Raw genomic sequence first — 18,900 nt, forward strand, 5'->3', positions numbered from 1 at the left:
TACACACAATGCAATTAAGATGTTCACATTGGCTTGTTGGGGAAATATTGCTGTCAACTGACAACAAAGTTTCTCTTCTGGATTAGCGTAACTTCACAAGATTTTAGTTGTTAAATTAGATCATGCTCTCTGCTAGATGTTTCTGAGTTTGCTTATACATGTTATAAACATTTTCTTAATAAATCTTTAAAACAACAAGTATGATGTTTTACTGAATAAACCAAATACAATAACGTGTGGCGTCTTTCTTAATAAACCACTTTTTTTTATATAAATCAAATACAATATCATGTGGTGTCTTTCTTAATAAACCACTTTCTTAATAAAACAACTCCAAGAAGTTATATTTGCCTGTTTGAGGCCTTTCCAGGAAATAAACAAAATACACCCTTAGAAACAATATATCAACTAAATACATTAAACAGTGAGGCAGGGTAATTGTATTCTTATGCATATTACACAACAATACACAGAAAAGTAGGACAAGCATGTACACAACACAAAATTACCATCCATTATACAATCATTATATATGTGTGTCAATTTCTGACACACATTTTATTTATTGTTATATCAGTTTTATATAATCAACCATTTAAAGAATGATAAATCCATTTAAATATGCAAAAATCATTACTGTCATGAGTACAAAAATATTTACGTATATATATATATATATATATATATTTTTTTTTTTATATATTATTATATATATATACTCCCTGATTATAGAGTGGAGTGTAAGTAGAGTCAGACATTCATTAAATGTGGCATTCAAATGCTTATAGTAGAAACTCCTGGTGTAAATCTCAAAACAGTCAGTCCAGGGCTGCGTTTCCCAAAAACCTAAGTACATCGTAAGATCTACTGCCACCAATGGTCTCTATGGTTAACTCTCATGATGCTTTTCAGACCAGGTCACTCAAAATCTATTATTTGATACAACAAAAATAAGAAATTATATTTAGTATAATAAAAAATAAAAAATTATCCTATTTTTAGGACCAAGATTTATTTCGACATTAATTTCAGTACAATTAAGTACCCTAAATTCTCATTACTGTAATATGGTTGATATTTTATACAGTATTCTGTGCTGATTTAAGAATAGAAAACAATAAAAGGTAGTATAATAAATACTTCCATGATAAACTCATTACAATTTAAATACATAATCTTTTTCAGATTACAGTAATGAGAATGACAAAAAAATAAATGTCATAATCCAAAAAAATAAAAACCAATGGTCCAAAATATAGGCTTAATTAATTAAAATAATTTATTATTTATTTATTTTAGGGTGAACTAACAAGGATAGTTCCCCCTAAAATGCAAATTAGTCCAAGATTTACCCTCAAGGCATCCTAGGCGTGTCTGACATTCCTCTCACTGCAGTCACATGTTGGAACAGGCAGGACAATGTCTTATATAACTCTGAATCTGTTTATCTGAAAGAGGAATGTCAGACAAGCCTGGGATAACCTAAGGGTAAATCTTGGAATAATTTTCATTTTTGAGTAAACTATCCCTGTAAGTGTGTGTTCTTTAAGATTCTAAATCATTATTAATGTTGTGTAATTTATCTGAATTGATTGAATTTGAGGATTTTTTTAAATTTACTTGATTAAGTAAAAGGTTTTTTTCTTTGCATATGAATATAAATACACTAATATCCAGACCAAAAGTCATTGGTCAGTTCATTTGCATCTAAATATCAGCTAATCAGTTTGACAAGTAAGGCATTGGCTAAATGTGTTTCTAGAAGCACTTTCTATCTTGTGCTGTAAATGTGTCTGTTTAACAAAGATAAATACCATTACAAAAACATCAACATAGACATGGGATGATACATTAAATCCCACAGTGTTCAGCAGGATTGCATATGAATAACGGAGAAAGCAGAAATGGAAAAGTCAAATGACACAAGCCCACTGATGGTCACCAGAGCACAGGGAATTCAAGTTTGCTGAATCCAGGGTCCTTCCTGAGGTCCCAGTAAGTGCCATTGCTCACCCAAGAGTCGTCTTCTGCACGTCTGATTGAATTAAAGAAACAGATTTACAGACAGAAACCCATGACGCACCCAACACAACTAAACCTTTGTGTTCATAAAAGTCACTTACTTGAAGAATCTAGGCGAGTGTGTCATGTTGTTTTCTTGCAGGACTCTCCTCCTCTCTCTTTGGAGTACTTCAATTCTCTCTTTCTCTTCTTCTGCTCCAGCAATATCACCCTCTTCAAGCAATCTAACAAAAAGCGGACCAATAAGTAGTCAGCAGCATTAGCAATGGGAAAAGTTCACTTTACACAACATAAATCAGGGATGGACAACTGGCGGCCTGCTGGCTTTATAGTACGGCCTGCTGGATTATATTAGATTCAGATGATCAATTTTAAAACATTTGAAAAGTAAGTCACGTAAAGATTGCTTTCGGTTTATGATGTTAATATTGTCTCCAAACAGGAGAGGTCACTAGTTTTCAACCGCTCAACTATGAATTACAGCGCAGTAGGTTGTGCACTCTAACTAAACACTAACTAACAGGTTATCTATAAGGCAGTGTGCTCCAAAACAGTGACCAAATTCGCATTTAAAAGATATAACCATTCAAAGATTGCAATTCATCACTTCCGCCAAAACGGCTCAGTGATTTCTTTGAGGTCATCAGTTACCATGTTTATCTAAAAGTGTAAGGTACATTTCCTTGCTTTATCCCTATAGCTAAAAGTACTTTAATTAGACTATCTGCATTTATGGTGAAATAAATAATTTAAGACAATACAGGCCTATGTTTAGCGCAACCCCTGACCATTATAATGTGATGAATTCATTAAAGAATATATTCTTTTTTATTTAATTCTGAGAGAAAATTCCACTACGGCTGTTTTTCGTGACTTTTCCCTCTGTGAAATTAAGTGTCAGCAACAGCAAGCAATGGTGATAGTTCATTTAAAGGTAATGTCAACGCTAAATTGGACTAATTTGGACAGTCATGGTAAATGGAGTCGAGGAGATGATTCCATCGACTCCAATGGGATTCAGGAGTCAGAGAACACCCCTAGGCACTGCGCTGGTTTGTGTACTGTGGTTACAGGGGAAACAATTATATTTCTGCCGTTCTGATAGTGTAACCTGCTGGCAGAGAACGAATTTACTTTTTCAATAATCCCATCTGCTATTTTTGCTACATATTTTGTAATGTAAACCAGTAGATTGTCTAGAAGCTAATGCACGATAAAAACAAAATCAATTTAGACATTAAGATATATGTAACTTAATATAATAATTGATTGTTGATAATTGTTTAATATAATATGTGATACTTTTGACTTTTTTAAAATTGTTTAAAGGTCTTAAAAAGGTCTTAAATTTACCCGGTTATACTATGGTACCATTTGTTTTTTTTTAACTGTTCTCTTAGGTTGTTTTGAGAATGTTCTGTAGGCCACTAATAAAAAGTAAGACCTCTATACATTTGTTTTTTGCAAATTTACAGACAATGCAATTGAGATGTTCAACTGACAACAAAGTTTCTCTTCTGAATTAACATAACTGCAAAGTTTTATAGTTAATTTATTTTTGAAAACCAATTACATTTATTATAATTTGATTTCCTTCAATAAAAAGGAAAATGAGTAAGACAATGTAAAGGTGTGTCGCTGTGTATTAGTAGTCTGGCCCCTTGGTATAAATGAGAAAAAATTCTGGCCCTCTTCCTTATCAAAGTTGCCCATCCCTGACATAAATGCATCATTCATTTTTTTTAAATGTCTAAAATTATTTGTATACCTTTGATCTGGCCTAAAACGGGTGTCCATCAGGGGCAAGAGTGGCTTTAAACCTTCTTCCAATTCATTTAACTCAATTGCAAACTGGGTGAATCCATAATACTGCTCATGGTCCTCAGGCATGGGATCTATTTGCACATATACAGAGACAACAATGCTGTTTTAGCACCCTCTTGAGGTCATTATCCACAAATTCATATTGAATACAAGTTATATAACACTATAAATTAGAGGTCTGAACAATTAAAATGCAGCTAAACAGACTCTTCTGGACTGGTCTGAAACTCACTTGCTCTCCAGATGCAGGTTGCAGAAGGCGGTTTGCCCAGATACAAGGCCTCGTTCCATTTGCCAAACAGAGTGTGAATGACACGCCCATTTGAATCAGTGACCATACCCTCTACCTCATTAGCATTCAGACCTCCAGATCTTGACTGAATATAAGACATGCATGAAACAAATTATATATATTAAAAAAAGGGAAATCATTCATAAAATGAAAATTTGGTCAAGGTTATTCCACAAAAGGAAGATGTGGGCAAGAAAAACACATATGCACACATAAATGAAATTAAAAGCCTGTTTTGCATGTCTTGATGGTCCCACCTTAAGGAAAGTGACTTTGCAATGACTGACGTCTCCCATGGTGGTAGAGTGTTTGATTGGCATTTCCCCATAGTGTTCGATCCAGCGCTGACCGCTCAGAATGTTATGAATGCATGAAGTGACTTTACTCCACTCAAAATGATCCCCAAAACTGAGAATGAGTGAATGAGTAAAAGAGAGACAGAGAGATACTGAGAGGTGGTGGAGAAGGCGGGATGGAATAATGGAAGTGAATGGGAATCAAAACAATTCAGGATAAAATGTAATCACCCTGGCAGCTCTAATTGAGTGACTCCCATGGGAACAATCTCCATGGATTTCCCCCAAAACTTATTCTTCCACCGGACATCTAGTGGACATACAGAGAGTGGACATTAAAATCATGTTTAATGCTAAAAGTCATGACACTAGCCAAGTGTACTTCACTTACCTTGCCAAAATGTGTAGTTTTTGGACTCGCAGTGACAAGCAGACACAGGTGGATGGTGACTGACCTGAGGTACACAATGTAACGGTTCATGTGAGCGGGTTCACATTTGTGTTTTGGTAGAAATAAAAGAAATGTGCACTCCTACCTGTTCAGCAATGAATCGAAAGCCCTTATCTGGCCGGAGACACTCGTATGTCTCTCCTAATATAGGATTAAATGGTTTTCCTCCTGCTCTAGTGAATGAGCATGCATATGCAGATACAGCAAATGCTGCTATATACACCTACAGAAAAACCACATAATAGAATTTAATATATGGTTAAAAAAATAGTTCACTCTAAAATTGAATCTGAAAATTTTCTCACTCTCAGGCCATCCAATATGTTTCTTCCTCAAATTTGGAGAGATTTAGCATTAAATCACTGGCTCACCAGTGGATCCTAATGGGTTCCGTCAGAATCAGAGTACAAACAGCTGATAAAAACATCACATTAATCAACAAGTAATCCACACCATCTGTTACCTTCATGTAAAGTGAAAAACTGCATGTCCATCATCAATGTGTAGTAGCTTTCACCCATTCCTTTAGTGCGAGTTGAGTCCATAATGTTTCCATAATGAAAAAAAAGTCCACCCCTTTTTGCCCTCTCAAAATCCACAAACATATTTGTGTAAATCTGTTCACTTACAAACCGTGCTTGATTTGAGCATATTTCTCTCCTGATTCAGACGAGAGACTTTTTCACTGGAGAAAGCAATATTATGGATAGAGGACTTGTTTAGCCAGAAACAATGTTTTGAAGTTAAAAACATCTTAATGTTGGATTATTACAATCACTGGACTGGAGTCATGTGTATTACTTGTGGAATATTATCAGCTTTTTGGACTCACATTCTGACGGCACCCATTCACTGCAATGGATCGATTGGTGAGCAAGTGATGTAATGCTACATTTCTAGGGTGGCCATATGCACCGTTCATACCGGACACGTCCCGGCCAGGATTTTAATATTGCCTAAAACATCCTGACCAATAACATGCAGGTATTGTACATAATCGACCAATCGTGAGGCTGCGTGTGAGAAGGTGAAATCTAGAGGGAACGATCAAAGCGATGCAAATATGCGCACATGTTTGTTCGTTCGATTGACTTGAAATCCCCCCAAAGAAAACAGTGCGCCACAATGCTTCAAGTCAAACGAATGAACAAACACGTGAAAATGATTCAAAAGCATAAGGAGCCATCTGCTCTGCTCTTTATAGCTCTCATGAATGTTACACAATGATCAACCTGAACAGTGCAAATAGTCAAAACCTGGATATTTTAGGCATTATTAAAATCCTAGCTGGGATGTGTCCTGTATGAACGGCGCATATGGCCACCCTAGTTACATTTCTCCAAATTTGTTCTGATGAAGAAAACACACTCATCTACATCTTGGATGGCCTGAGGTTGAGTACATTTTCAGTATATTTAAAGTTTTGAGTCAACTATTCCTTTGAACACAAAAACAGTTTTGAAGATAGAAAGTCATTTAGAATGAGAGCGAGTAAATGATGATAGAGTGCATTTGATTGATCTCACCATGCGCATGTGCGGGTCATGAGTGTTTGCAGCAGTGTCCAGCAGGTGACAGTACTCAACTTCCTCACACAGTCTCTGCAGGGTGTTCAACGGCTCATTGAGTTGGACGGGCATGGCAACTTTCGACAGGTCTTTACCGATGTTACTACGCAGAATACTCCACAGATTCACGCTCTCGTTCATGCGTGCACTTGGCAAATGTTCTCGCCGTGTCACCGCACAGTTTTTGCCATTACCTGAAGACACAAAAACACACATAAACATAACTATGGTTGTAAAGAAAGGTGACGCTTCATTAAGGTTAACTTGAACAGTGCCTTACTTAAAATCTCCTTTGTAACGCCGTTCTCGTTCCTGCAAAACTCCACTGAAGTGCTGTCACTCACATCACTAACATACGAATCATCATCAGATGCCTGGTCACAAAAAAAATACAAAATATAATAATCAGTAAGGAATTCATGTGTTTTACCTTCTTCTTAATGAAAAATATTTTGTATTTCAAATCTGCGATTTAACCACTTGACCTCTCTGACCTCATTCTCAGACGAGCTGCCAGACAGCAGATACTCTTTAGCGTCAAAAAACTCTGAAAGGGATTCTGGGATTGACCCTCGACTCTCACTGGACACCTGCTGTCGGAGAGGGCGTGATCCAACAAGGACTTCCTGATCGGTTGAGAAAATATGAGTCATAATTGGCTTTGTTGATTTTGTCCAATAACAACTGAGCATATAAACTAATTTGTTGCCTGTACCGTCTCACTGATACAATCCAATGTGTTCCTGACTCTGTCTCTTTCTGTGCAAAGAGAAGTGTATGCTGACCGAAGAGTGGAATGAACTAGTAGAAGAAAGAAAGGGAGTTTCATGATTATCGATACCAGTTTCGATACTACAGCAAAACAAATTTTACTGAACATTATTCCTTTATTTTAAAACATACTTATTAATAATTATTAAATAATCCTGAAACAGTGCAGCATGCATGTGTGCAGTCATACTCACCAGTGCCAGCGAGCCGACAGAACTCCTCCTGCATTCGTGAGGCTTCTGTTGGTGAATCTGGACTATCCAGGCATGAGTCTGGTGAAACAGGCTCTGAATATATCAAGTTCGGGTGAGATACGTGCAGACGGGAAGATGAAGCATCAGGATTTTGCTAGAAAACAACAGATCTGAGTTATAGTGAATGAGAGCGAGTGTGTGATGCAGTGTCTGGGTGTGTACAGTGCAATTAGAAACACAGCTATTTTACCTGCTGTGTGTTTTTATTTTCCTTGCTATGATTCTTTGATCTCCATTTTTTGTGTCCTCGTTTCTCTTTTTTGGAGCCTTCAGTCTGGGGTCACACACACACACACACACACACACACAGATTTAAGTACATTTTTGTTTAAATAATGAGCTATCGATAAAACATTTCATAAATCTTACCAAACCCAAACAGTGTACACTTTTGCATTTTATTATATATATATAAAAATTCTATTTATGTTATGTATGAATAGTGTAGGATTTATCTGGATTTCCCCAAATTAATGTTTAATCAGATTTAATAAACCTACCCACACAAACCAAACATAAACACATATTTAATCCATGGATACAAAGAAACACATGCAAACAGCCCTACCTGCAGTAAGTTAATGGCAGGGGCTGAGAACGTTCTGTGAAGAACTTCCATATTTTTCAGCAGCAAATTTAATTCCAGCAGCGCCGACTCACACTCTGACAGATCTAAAAAGTAAACAGTGTTTCATTTTTCCTAGAGATGATCAGGAAATCAACTTCTCTAAAATGTTCTCTATGTAGTAGATGCACAGTACTTTTGCCATGAATATTGCAGAATGACGTGTCAGTGCAAGTTTTTCCATCTACCTTTGCAGCACTTCTCTATGTCTTGAGAGTTTTGGCACCAGCTGTTCTTCAACAGGGCTGAAGGCAGCTTGGAGAGAAATGAACGCTGGTAATAAAGAGACAAAAATACAAAATGTGTATTGCGCATATTGCTGTGTGACTTTCTTATCACTTGGAAATAATAGGACAGAGTTATAGTACCATTGTGGTCAGTAAGATATTTCAGTGTTTTTGAAAGACGTCTCTAATTCTCACTATGGCAGCATTTATTTGATCATAAATACAGTAAAAACAGTAATATTGTTGCAACTTTTTTTCTGTTTAAATATATTTTAAAAGGAAATAAGAAAATAATTTTTTATTCCTGTAATGGAACAGCTGAATTCTAACTTGCTGATTTGGTGCTCAAGAAACATTTCTTATTATTATCAATATTAAATACAGGTGAAATGCTTATTTTTTGTGTGAAAATCGTGATACTTGTTCAGGATTTTTTGCTTAATAGAAAGATCAAAATAACACAATTATAACACATAAATATTTAACAACACATATACATATTTGTAACAATGTCTTTATTATGACTAAGTCATAATAAAAATCTTTCTGACTTAATGAATATTGTTGTTATTAAGGGTGTATAATATGCAATCCAGTAATTGCACATAAATATGCACACAGATATCATTAATTATTACTTATAATTAATTAAATAGTTTTCAGTCTAGCGACATGATATTGTGAGTTGATTACTTTAAATTAAAACTTTTTTTATGCCAAGTACCACAAACAAGCTAATTTTCCTACTGTTCATCCAGATATTTTCATTTAACAAGTCTTGTAAAATTCCAGATGGAAAACCTTGTTGATGTTTTTAAAGGTAGAACAGCATAAAACACAATATCAGCCATGACACATTTTAATAACTTAAGTAGTAAACTGTCAGTTTCAGGCTAAATTTCAGCGTCTCTCATTATTATAGTAACTTTCCTTACAGCTTTACATGTTCTTATCCTGTTTAATGGGATGTTGGATGACTGTAGTGTATAAGGAGGGTAAATACTCGTCTGTTGGCAGTGGGGTCAGATTGCAGCGGTCGCTCGGGAGGCTCCATGGTGATCTCGTTCTGACGGAACGTTCGATGATGACGTAGTTGAGTCACCCACTGATCAAACAGATCCCGAGTCTTTGCCTATGAATGTCACATTAAATACAGCTATAATGTGCATTCTCAAAATGAAAGCATGTGTAGGTAAGCGTGTGTTTGAGTGTATGCCAATACTTTGAGGTGATAGATACTATCCTCTGTGTCCAGGTCGATGCACATTGACTTCTTCTTCATGGCCATGACAGAGAGACCAACATCAATTCGACCTCGTAACCTCCCCTTCTTCAGCTGAGTAATCAATCACACAGCAAGGGACAAAAGAGCATCACTGACAGGATTTAAGCAAGTTTACTACACATAGGTCTTGAAGAACGCTTGTGTAGCATGTAAATAAGACTATGTTTTCACACTCACAGCAGTCCCAGTCTTGGCATATGTAAGGATGCCTCTTTCAAGCAGGAAATATCTCTGTTAAACATAGATAGACAAGGAGAAATTTTTTTAGCACCCTCAGGTGAAATATATATACTCAAATGACAATATCATGTGATCACCTTATGCCAGCCTTTCATTGGCCACTTCCTCTTTTTCAAAAGCAAACCTTCCAGCTTCTCAGGCTTCTGAAGATTTCCTGTCAATCCTTGCAAGTCCTCAACTAACTCCCAGCTGTCCTAAAGAATAAGACAAAATAAGTTTAAAAAAATCTGTGGAAGAAAGAACATGGACATTTTCCATCTACTTCTGCTGTAGATGTTGATTTAAAGCATAAAGAGCAATTACAGCATCACAACTGCATCACAAGATCCTCATATCCACTGCAATGGCAAAAAAATAAAAATCACACCAGATGTATCAGCAAACATCAATCAAGTGCTCAATTAATATCTGTAGTGTTTTGTCTTACCTGTCTGTTGTCTTCTGATGAGGAGTTACTCTCTTTTCGTTGTGTAAAGGGTGTTATAGTTGGTGTGGCGGGTGATGTCTTGGGAGACAGCGGTGCAATTTGGTCTTCTGTACTCATCTTGCAATTAACTTACTGTGGAGACAAAAACAGGCAACACTTAATACAAAATTACAGTAAAAGAACTACATAATATGGCCAGTAGAGGGCAACAAAGACACTGGCAAGAACAAGTGTGAGCGAGGCTAAGGAAGTCAGGAAATGACTTAATAATATCTGCTTTATCCTCTTTTAAAAAAAAATAAAAAATAAAAAAAATAATATATATATATATATATATATATATATATATATATATATATATATATATATATATATATATATATATATTTCATATTGCCAATTATTTTTTTTTATTTAAATAAACCTGTTATCCAGATAATATTTTTATAATTTATTATGATCTGTAAAATGTAAAAATAAAAACAAATTTTAATGTCACAAACATAATTTTTATCCAAAGTAAATGTGTCAAACATGAAAATATATAACTTTCTTGATATTTTAGGTCCTTGGCTCCAAAAAGTTAGAAAAACCCTGCCATAAAGAAACAAATGTCATTTATCAGGTTTGTTTTTATTTGAAGACACTATTTTCTCCTTCACTTGATCTCCTTATGTGTGTGTGTGGTGTTTGGAACGCATTGTTCTAAATGCACGGGCACGTCCTATACACGGCACATACTGTTCTTGTGCCCCTATTCTTTCTTCTTTCAGTGGACCATGCGATATGTTCAAACTCGCATTCCAGCACACACACACACACACACACACTGTTTGATCGAAAAAACATATTTTAATTTTAATCACATTAAAGGGTCATTAACTTGTACAAATTAATGTGTGTTGCATATGATACAAAACTAGTACAGTGCTCATCTACATTAGCAGTATGTCGTGACTCGTGATTATTCATGCGTGACCTTTTTTGCAATGAGTTGAAAATCATTCTGAAACAAGAGTTTGTTTGCATGGTGCAAACAAATTTGTGCTGCAAGGTTTCTCCCACATAAAAAGAAACAAGCTTTCAATCAATAACCAAAACTTTTCAAATCTTGCATGCAACGTTTTTATGCAAGAGTTTTTAGATTTATAGATATCAGGTGATTCATTCATCCACTTTGTGGACATTTAACAGATCAGATATATACTTGTGCGTCAGTGTGACAGCATAACAGTCTCAAAAGTTATTAAAAATATAAAAGATTATTCACATGTAGTTTTGATGCTCATACATGTGTATTTTTTATATACAGTATAAATGAAAAGTGCATAAAAGCATAAATGGCATAAAGCATCTGTGAGAGGTTTCAATACAGATCCCTCCAATAATGAACCTGACTGGACCACATATTTTGGAGGGTTTCATGACACTTTAATTTGACATCACAAACCTAAACTGTAGAACTTACAAAGTCTAAATGTGAAAATATGACCTGCCATTTGAGAGACGATTGCAATTTTTACAAACAGGTCTGTTCCATGCAAACAAAATATCCCACTCAAACACAACCAGCAAACTACTTCAGAGTGACCACAAACCTCTAAAAATGACTACCATCCACACCTACACCCATACATACACTGACAAATCTTTAGGACAAACCAATAAAGAGGGAGTATGAGGACAGGAGAAAGAGACCGAGTGAGAGAACGACACCAAAGACTACTAAAGGTCAGGTCATTCCCATGATGAATCAACAGGGCAAATTTGTGGTGAATAGACAGACCGCACACACAAAAGCTCCTCTTGTATATGTGAGCCACTCTAGCCTTAGGATAAACATGTTGTTATTCCACACATACACTCACAGTAAGTTTCTGAGTATTCAAGGGCATTGACTTGCTCACTTCTTTTTATATTTATGTGTGTTTGAGAAATTGTACGTCAATACCGTTAACTCCAGCTCAACATTACTGAACTCAAAGCCTGCTTTTTGTTTAGTTTGCAGAGCCAGACTTGTTTAAAGCTGGACTGAGGTATGTAGACGAATATGCGTGCATGTCTGAATATATGTTGGTGTTTAGGGAAAAATGAATTCCCTGTGGTTTTGCATCTCTTCGACATTTGTACACGCTACAAATATTTCAGCCGGATTTGCACTGCATGCAATGTTGTAAATATATACTCTTTAGGTTATTAACATTTCTTCTAAGCAGTGGAATTGTGTGCTAAATCGTTTATTATAAATCCTTTAGAAGATAAAGACTTTAGAAAGGAGACTCACCCAAAATAAGTTATGTTTCCTTGTGCAATTATAAGCTCCCACTGTCTCTTTTCAAGGATCAAGGATCTCTTTTCTCTTTTTTTCAAATAAAGAGAGGCAGTGTTTTCCTTTAACCCTTTTCTTTCCTATTATAATGCTAAGAACAGATTCAAAAGACAGTCACAGCACACAAATACTACAGCAATAATAGAGTTGTATAATAATAGAGATGCAAAGCGGGGTAAAACTACTGTAATGCACAGCCTTGAAAAAAAATTATTCACTGTCAAATGATCCTTCAAAATTCATTTTAATTCCTTAGTATATGGGACTTTTAAAGGGGTTTTTCACTTTTGCAACTTTAGTCTGTAATGTTGCTGTTTGGGCATAAAAAAGATCTGCAAAGTTACAAAGCTCAAAGTCCAATTCGAAAGGAGATATTTTATTCAACAGAAATGACTTTTCAAAAACTACAATGAACGACTCGTTTGGACTACAACACATCTTTTCCAGGATTTGTGATATCACAAATATCGATGAATGGGAGGAGACCTGTTTGAGCTGCACTAGAGAGGGCAATGGGTGTTATCACTATGTCAGAGACATGCACTCAGATTGATTTGATTTTGACACAATCTTTAAACTGAAGCTGGCAGGCCGTTATGGTAAGGGGCATGACATTTCCTGACCAGGTGCTGAGTGCTGCCAATAACAAAACACACTGGCCCAGCTAACCAATCACAGCACATTTCGTATTTCAGAAGGCAGGCCTTCATTTGATACAGGAACTATTCGACCCGTTAATGTCAGACTGGGGAGAGAGGTATTGTAATAATGTAAAATATGTGAAAAAATAATGTGTTTTTGAACCACCTCGTATGAGTTCCTCTTCTAGTACACCCCCAAAACATAATCAAGACTTTGTAAAAGAGCATAATAGGACCCCTTGAAGTTGGAGGAAAAAAATATTTTTTTTGTTTTCTTAATCTCCTAAAAGTCTAAAATGCTTAACTTTTCTGACATGTATATTTACCTCTCTCTCTCTCTCTCTCTCTCTCTCTCTCCAGAAACAAATTACATTTCTAGGCAATAACTATCTATTTAATAATACTTGTCAGTCCCTGATCCCTGTGTTAGAGTGATAAACATTGCATGTGTGACATTGAAAACAGGTAATCTTGTCATATGAGGGTGAGAAACCTATGATGTAAACATAGGAGAAGTCAACAAAATATGATCAGAGTTAGTTGTATGGCCAAACAATGTGAAAACATCAACGGAAACTGACATTTTCCACACTGACTTTTATGGTGTGTAAAGCATAGAATGTGGTTGTAAGTACTAATATACACACACACACACACACACACACACACACACACAAACATTAAGAATACATGTCAGCTCTACGTAACTTAGTCATTACAGTAAATGGGCTGTAGGTTGAGGGCTGTACAGTGGGGCCAAAGGCAAGGAAGCATACTGAAGATACAGTTATGACAAATACAAACTCATATGATAGATTAAAAGGTCTAGCCTAAAGGTTGTCATAACAGAGTTGAATAAACAGAGTTGAATGAACAGTTATTGTGGTTGAAAAAAGCAGATGACAAAGCCAGTGACTTCATGAGGGAAAAACCAACAATGTAAAAAAAAAAAAAAAAAAAAATCCTGTGACATTTACGGTAAAGTACTGGCAGTTGTGGTTTTGCCTGAACTTTAACCAAAAAATACAGTAGCCACATTTTGGGTTTACAGACTTAAAACTTAAATTCACAGTCAAAAAAAACATTTCATTATCTGATATAACGTTAATATAACAGCCGATTGAAGTACTAATATCTGTTTTGTACCTTTATAATGCACTGATAACCACCAAAAACAGGTGGTAATAAGAAAGTCACATGATGAGCCAATGCTCATCACAAACAGGTAAATACTAATATAGAGTAGGTGCACAGTCCCATTCACACAAACACTAAACCATCATGGTAACACATGATACTGAAATAATGCAATAAGCATTCATTTAACAACATTAGATTTAAGATAAAACCCTAATGTACGCAACTGATAAGAAAAAACTAAGAAGAAACAGTTAATTCGTGTCATGCAGGGAATTCTGGGAATGTCAGTTTATGGTTTTCCACTGTAAATTATACAATGACAATGTTCTTCTTATAAAGAATAATTTACAGTTATTCATCGTATATAGTACGGAAAATTACTGTTAACCAAATAACAGGTTTTTACTGTTAAAATCACAACAACATTTTAACCCTTGAGGTCTTTGAAGGATGTTACAGTCACATGATTTAGTAAGAATGATCTCACAGGGGCAACAAAAGCTTATGAATTTAAGTAGATTGGTTAGACAGCAAATAACACCACTTCATGTATCATCATCAATACCATCACTGAATCATGAACTGAAAAAAGGACCGTTTAATGGTATAAAGCGCTAAATAAATAAAGGTGACTTAACTTCGACTAGACTTTCATTTAGGCTTTACTTCTTCAAACAACATTTGACATCTAACTTCCAACTCTGAAAAAAGGCCACAGATATGTTTCTAAAAAAGATGACATGTATGAACTATTGATTGGCTATATGATATAAAACAGTTTGTATAAGCCTATGGTTGTGTGCGAGTACATTAAGGAAAAACACACAGCTCATAAGCCACATAATTCAAATACAAACATGAAAAGCCTTCAGTTTAATACTCTGAACGTCCCACTAAACCACAGTGATCGTCACAACAATATGATGGAGAACAATGTTGGACAATGTTCCTCATTATCTAAAAATAAATAATTAACCAAATCAATAGTACTAAAAACTACCTAAAATGAGATATCAAACTATTATACAACACAATATTTGCATTTTGCAACCTTAAAGTGGAACACAAAACAAGATGGTAAGCAGAATGACGACCTCAGCTACCTTTCACTTTCACTGTATGGAGAAATGCAATGAAAGCAAATTGTGACTGAGGCTGTTCTGCCAAACAACTAATTTTCCGTCCACAGAAAAAAGGATACCATATCAATATGGTATGGTATGATAACAGAAGTTTCATTTTAGGTGTAATATTCCTTTAAGTCAACAAAAAACATTTTAAAAAGTCTAACTACGCACCATTAATATCACACTACACCATGCCCAGCTTGATAATAATTAAGGGGAGCAACATTTGACGTTGTATCCAATTAAATTAATTACCAAAAAAGTTATATAATATGAGAATAAAAGGATGATAATGCACACAATAATATTTGCATTCAACTCCTGGTGTTACTGTTGGCTACTCGATGCGCGCTCCTTTCTGTTGCCACAGCAACGCGATACGCTGATGACTGACCAAACAGATCAATCACATCCTAATGACATCACAAAAAAACCTTCAACCAAACCTCCCAACACGAGCTGCACAGCTGCCTGAGGTCAAACAGAGCCAGAAACAGACTTAAGACTTAAGGAAAAACAGTGTTAAACTAGGCAGTTTGATGAGTCAGTCTATCCATGATGAGGACAGGAAACAGAACTTAAACGGGTTTCTAAGACGACACTAAGATCAAAACAAACAACAGAAGTGGTTTTTAACAAAACACACGTTTATAATTATATTTATGTTCGCATGTACATCCATGGAATGTTAAGAGGTTTCCCATGGTACAAGTGAATATGAATCACAGTTACAATACTTCTCTTAAATTACAACAAGCCAGGACTTGTTTGATAATTCAAAGATAGATTAAAACGTCTCCGTATGTAACATGAACACAAACTCGGTGCCTACCGCGGTTGCAGGTTCAGAGTGACAGCGTGGCGCAGCGGCTCTGTCGTCGTGTCACTGACGGTCCACTTACAAAAACGCCTTATCAGCACATTTACTGACTGTCACCGGGGTTATCATCCCACTTCTTCTACCTGCCGAAGTCAGATTTTAGGTAACTTCTCTTATGGGAGGGTTATCTCTAACGAAATGTCCGTGACGCACCGATGTAATCCGAGGCGGAGGGTGGAGGAGACCACAGGTTTTAGGTTTAAGGCTTCCAGCTCAGGTTTAAACCTCGAGCTCTGTTTTGAGTTCCGCGGTGAGATGAGCAACAGTTGGGCGGGGCATAGTGGTGATTGACGTTTAGAAAGCCAATTAAAATCCAAAGAAACGTGGCATGTGGCCTATTGAGCGACGGCATTTTAAAACACAACAGAGACTATTACATAATTCAGGTACGCACTGGTAAGCAGTTCAAATATCTATCTATCTATCTATCTATCTATCTATCTATCTATCTATCTATCTATCTATCTATCTATCTATCTATCTATCTATCTATCTATTAGCCTATAGTCAAATTAATTGAACCATCCACTAACCCGGAGAATAACCATCTGATATTGAGTGGGCAACATATTTTGAAGACAACTTAAGGTCTAATGAAAGGAATAGGGAATCAACGATGCTATGATTAATTTATGCTAAACAAATCTGCTATTTTGCATGCCATCCCAGGGTTGCCTTAACAACAAAGGTTTTAGTTCATTGCCTGCACCCATCTGCACAGGAAAGGGAATCCTCCCTTCAGTGGAATGTACAAACCACTGAACCTGAGGTATGTTTTAAAAGAGAGTCATATTCACACATGAGTGTTGCAATAACTGTTAGTATATATTGATATCAATCATTATGGCATTGAAGAAGGATGCACAATTTCACTGGAAATTGAAATGAACCTGACAAGACAAATCCTTAAATTCTCTATCACAAACAATTTCCTTTTATTAGAGGGATCATACCAAGAGAATTAAAACCTTTTGGAAATATTTGTTTAAAAAAAATCACTAGAAATAAATAATCATTTATTCTCTGTTTTGTGTTTTTATTAATTGGTTGACACATGAACACAAAGGAATACACTTGGTAAATATGAACTAGTGTTCTATATTGCCATTATTTTAAAAGCAAGTGTAAATGACTACTTCATGTTAAAGAGATACAGATTTAATTTGGATTAAATTGAGTCTGTGTGGATTATGGGCAGAAACATCTCTGTTCACCCTTTCATTTCTACTGGCACCAGTACTTTGAGTCTAAAAGAGGCCTAAAATATAACGCGATGCTATTTACATGCCATACAATAGCTAGTAGGATACTTTAAATAGACAAATTTATGATGTTGTTTAACAGCGGAATTACACAAAACATCAAAAGAACACTCAGGTTATACAGTTTTATTTAATATGCAAAGCATTCAATGAAAAGTCCATATAATGTAAGTATGATAGTTTTCATATATGATGTATTTACAGAATCTGAATATTGATTCGTTTAAGAAACATTGAGCTGGTGTTGCAAAAATAATGAACTACCACTGAGGAAACAGGGAACTCTGCTGGTGGACAGGAGAATTGTTAGGAGCAGTAGTTAAATCAGGAAGGGATGTCTTTCATTCATATTAAAATATGAATAAATGAATAAACAATTTTATTCATAAGTCAATGAATTAATTCACATTTTTGAGTGACGTGTATTATTATTATTAGTAATAACATATTAATAACACGATTAAACTGTGAGGAAATGTATGGTTCCCTGAGTGGGGAACGAGACACTGCGTCCACCCCTTCCTGACTCCTCACACCCTCTCCTTCCCCTCAGGTCTCAGTCAGTCATGAAAATTTCACAAATCTATTGTTTTAAGCTGATGTGTGGTCAATATAAATACTTCAGGTGCAACTGGTAAGGTGGTTTGACTCTCACATCAACAGAACGGGCAAGAATAAACAAAACAAAACCTGTTCTTCTGATGTGGGAGATCTCCCAAAAAAGATCTTTGATAACCATTAGTTTTCATCCCCAAAACTAGCTATGTGACCTTTTGGTTTATGAGACCCTAACTACCAAAAGGTCTTTTATGTTTTTATGACTGATTTGAACATTTCTTTGATCTGGTCTGTGTATATAAGCAAAGTGAGAAAACATTACTGGGCTTCTGTAGCCGGAATGAGCCCATGGTATGAAGTGTTTTCACACACTCCATACTATTAATTTTTCTAAAAGCCAGGTATGCATCTTACTCTTAGATTCCTCTTAGAGAAATTGATGTTTTGTAGAGTTGATATATCTGAATTGGCTGTGTAATTGGCACCTGACTGATAATAAATAGTTTGATTTATTTGACTTACTCTGAAATTATTTTCTCAAGTAGATTAAGTGTGTGTTTTAGCAAATCTGCATCCAGGATTTAGTGCATACTATATCTCAGGTTAGATCAGGTGAAATTCTAGATTTCTGTCTATCTTGACTTTAGTTAAATCAGTTGCATTAACTATGAGGGACTAGTC

General features: G+C 35.6%; 1 protein-coding gene across 1 annotated transcript; it reads right to left on the reverse strand.

Moving 5' to 3' along the window:
* Nucleotides 1-1,435: 1,435 nt before the first annotated feature.
* On the reverse strand, nt 1,436-17,060 carry LOC132104147 (oxysterol-binding protein-related protein 3-like). Its single transcript, XM_059509400.1, has 22 exons — nt 16,352-17,060; nt 10,283-10,414; nt 9,933-10,049; nt 9,793-9,846; nt 9,553-9,666; nt 9,334-9,462; nt 8,292-8,376; nt 8,047-8,150; nt 7,669-7,752; nt 7,419-7,572; nt 7,169-7,254; nt 6,948-7,079; nt 6,734-6,827; nt 6,412-6,647; nt 4,971-5,108; nt 4,826-4,889; nt 4,666-4,744; nt 4,396-4,546; nt 4,079-4,223; nt 3,791-3,917; nt 2,124-2,246; nt 1,436-2,035 (listed from the first exon to the last, which is right to left on the reverse strand). Exons 2-22 carry the CDS (start codon nt 10,397-10,399, stop codon nt 1,939-1,941), a joined length of 2,430 nt encoding a protein of 809 aa, XP_059365383.1. The 5' UTR covers nt 10,400-10,414; nt 16,352-17,060; the 3' UTR covers nt 1,436-1,938.
* Between the last annotated feature and the right edge of the window lie 1,840 nt (nt 17,061-18,900).

The sequence above is a fragment of the Carassius carassius genome, chromosome 25 (genome assembly GCF_963082965.1).
Source record: "Carassius carassius chromosome 25, fCarCar2.1, whole genome shotgun sequence".
Classification (NCBI taxonomy): Eukaryota; Metazoa; Chordata; class Actinopteri; order Cypriniformes; family Cyprinidae; genus Carassius; species Carassius carassius.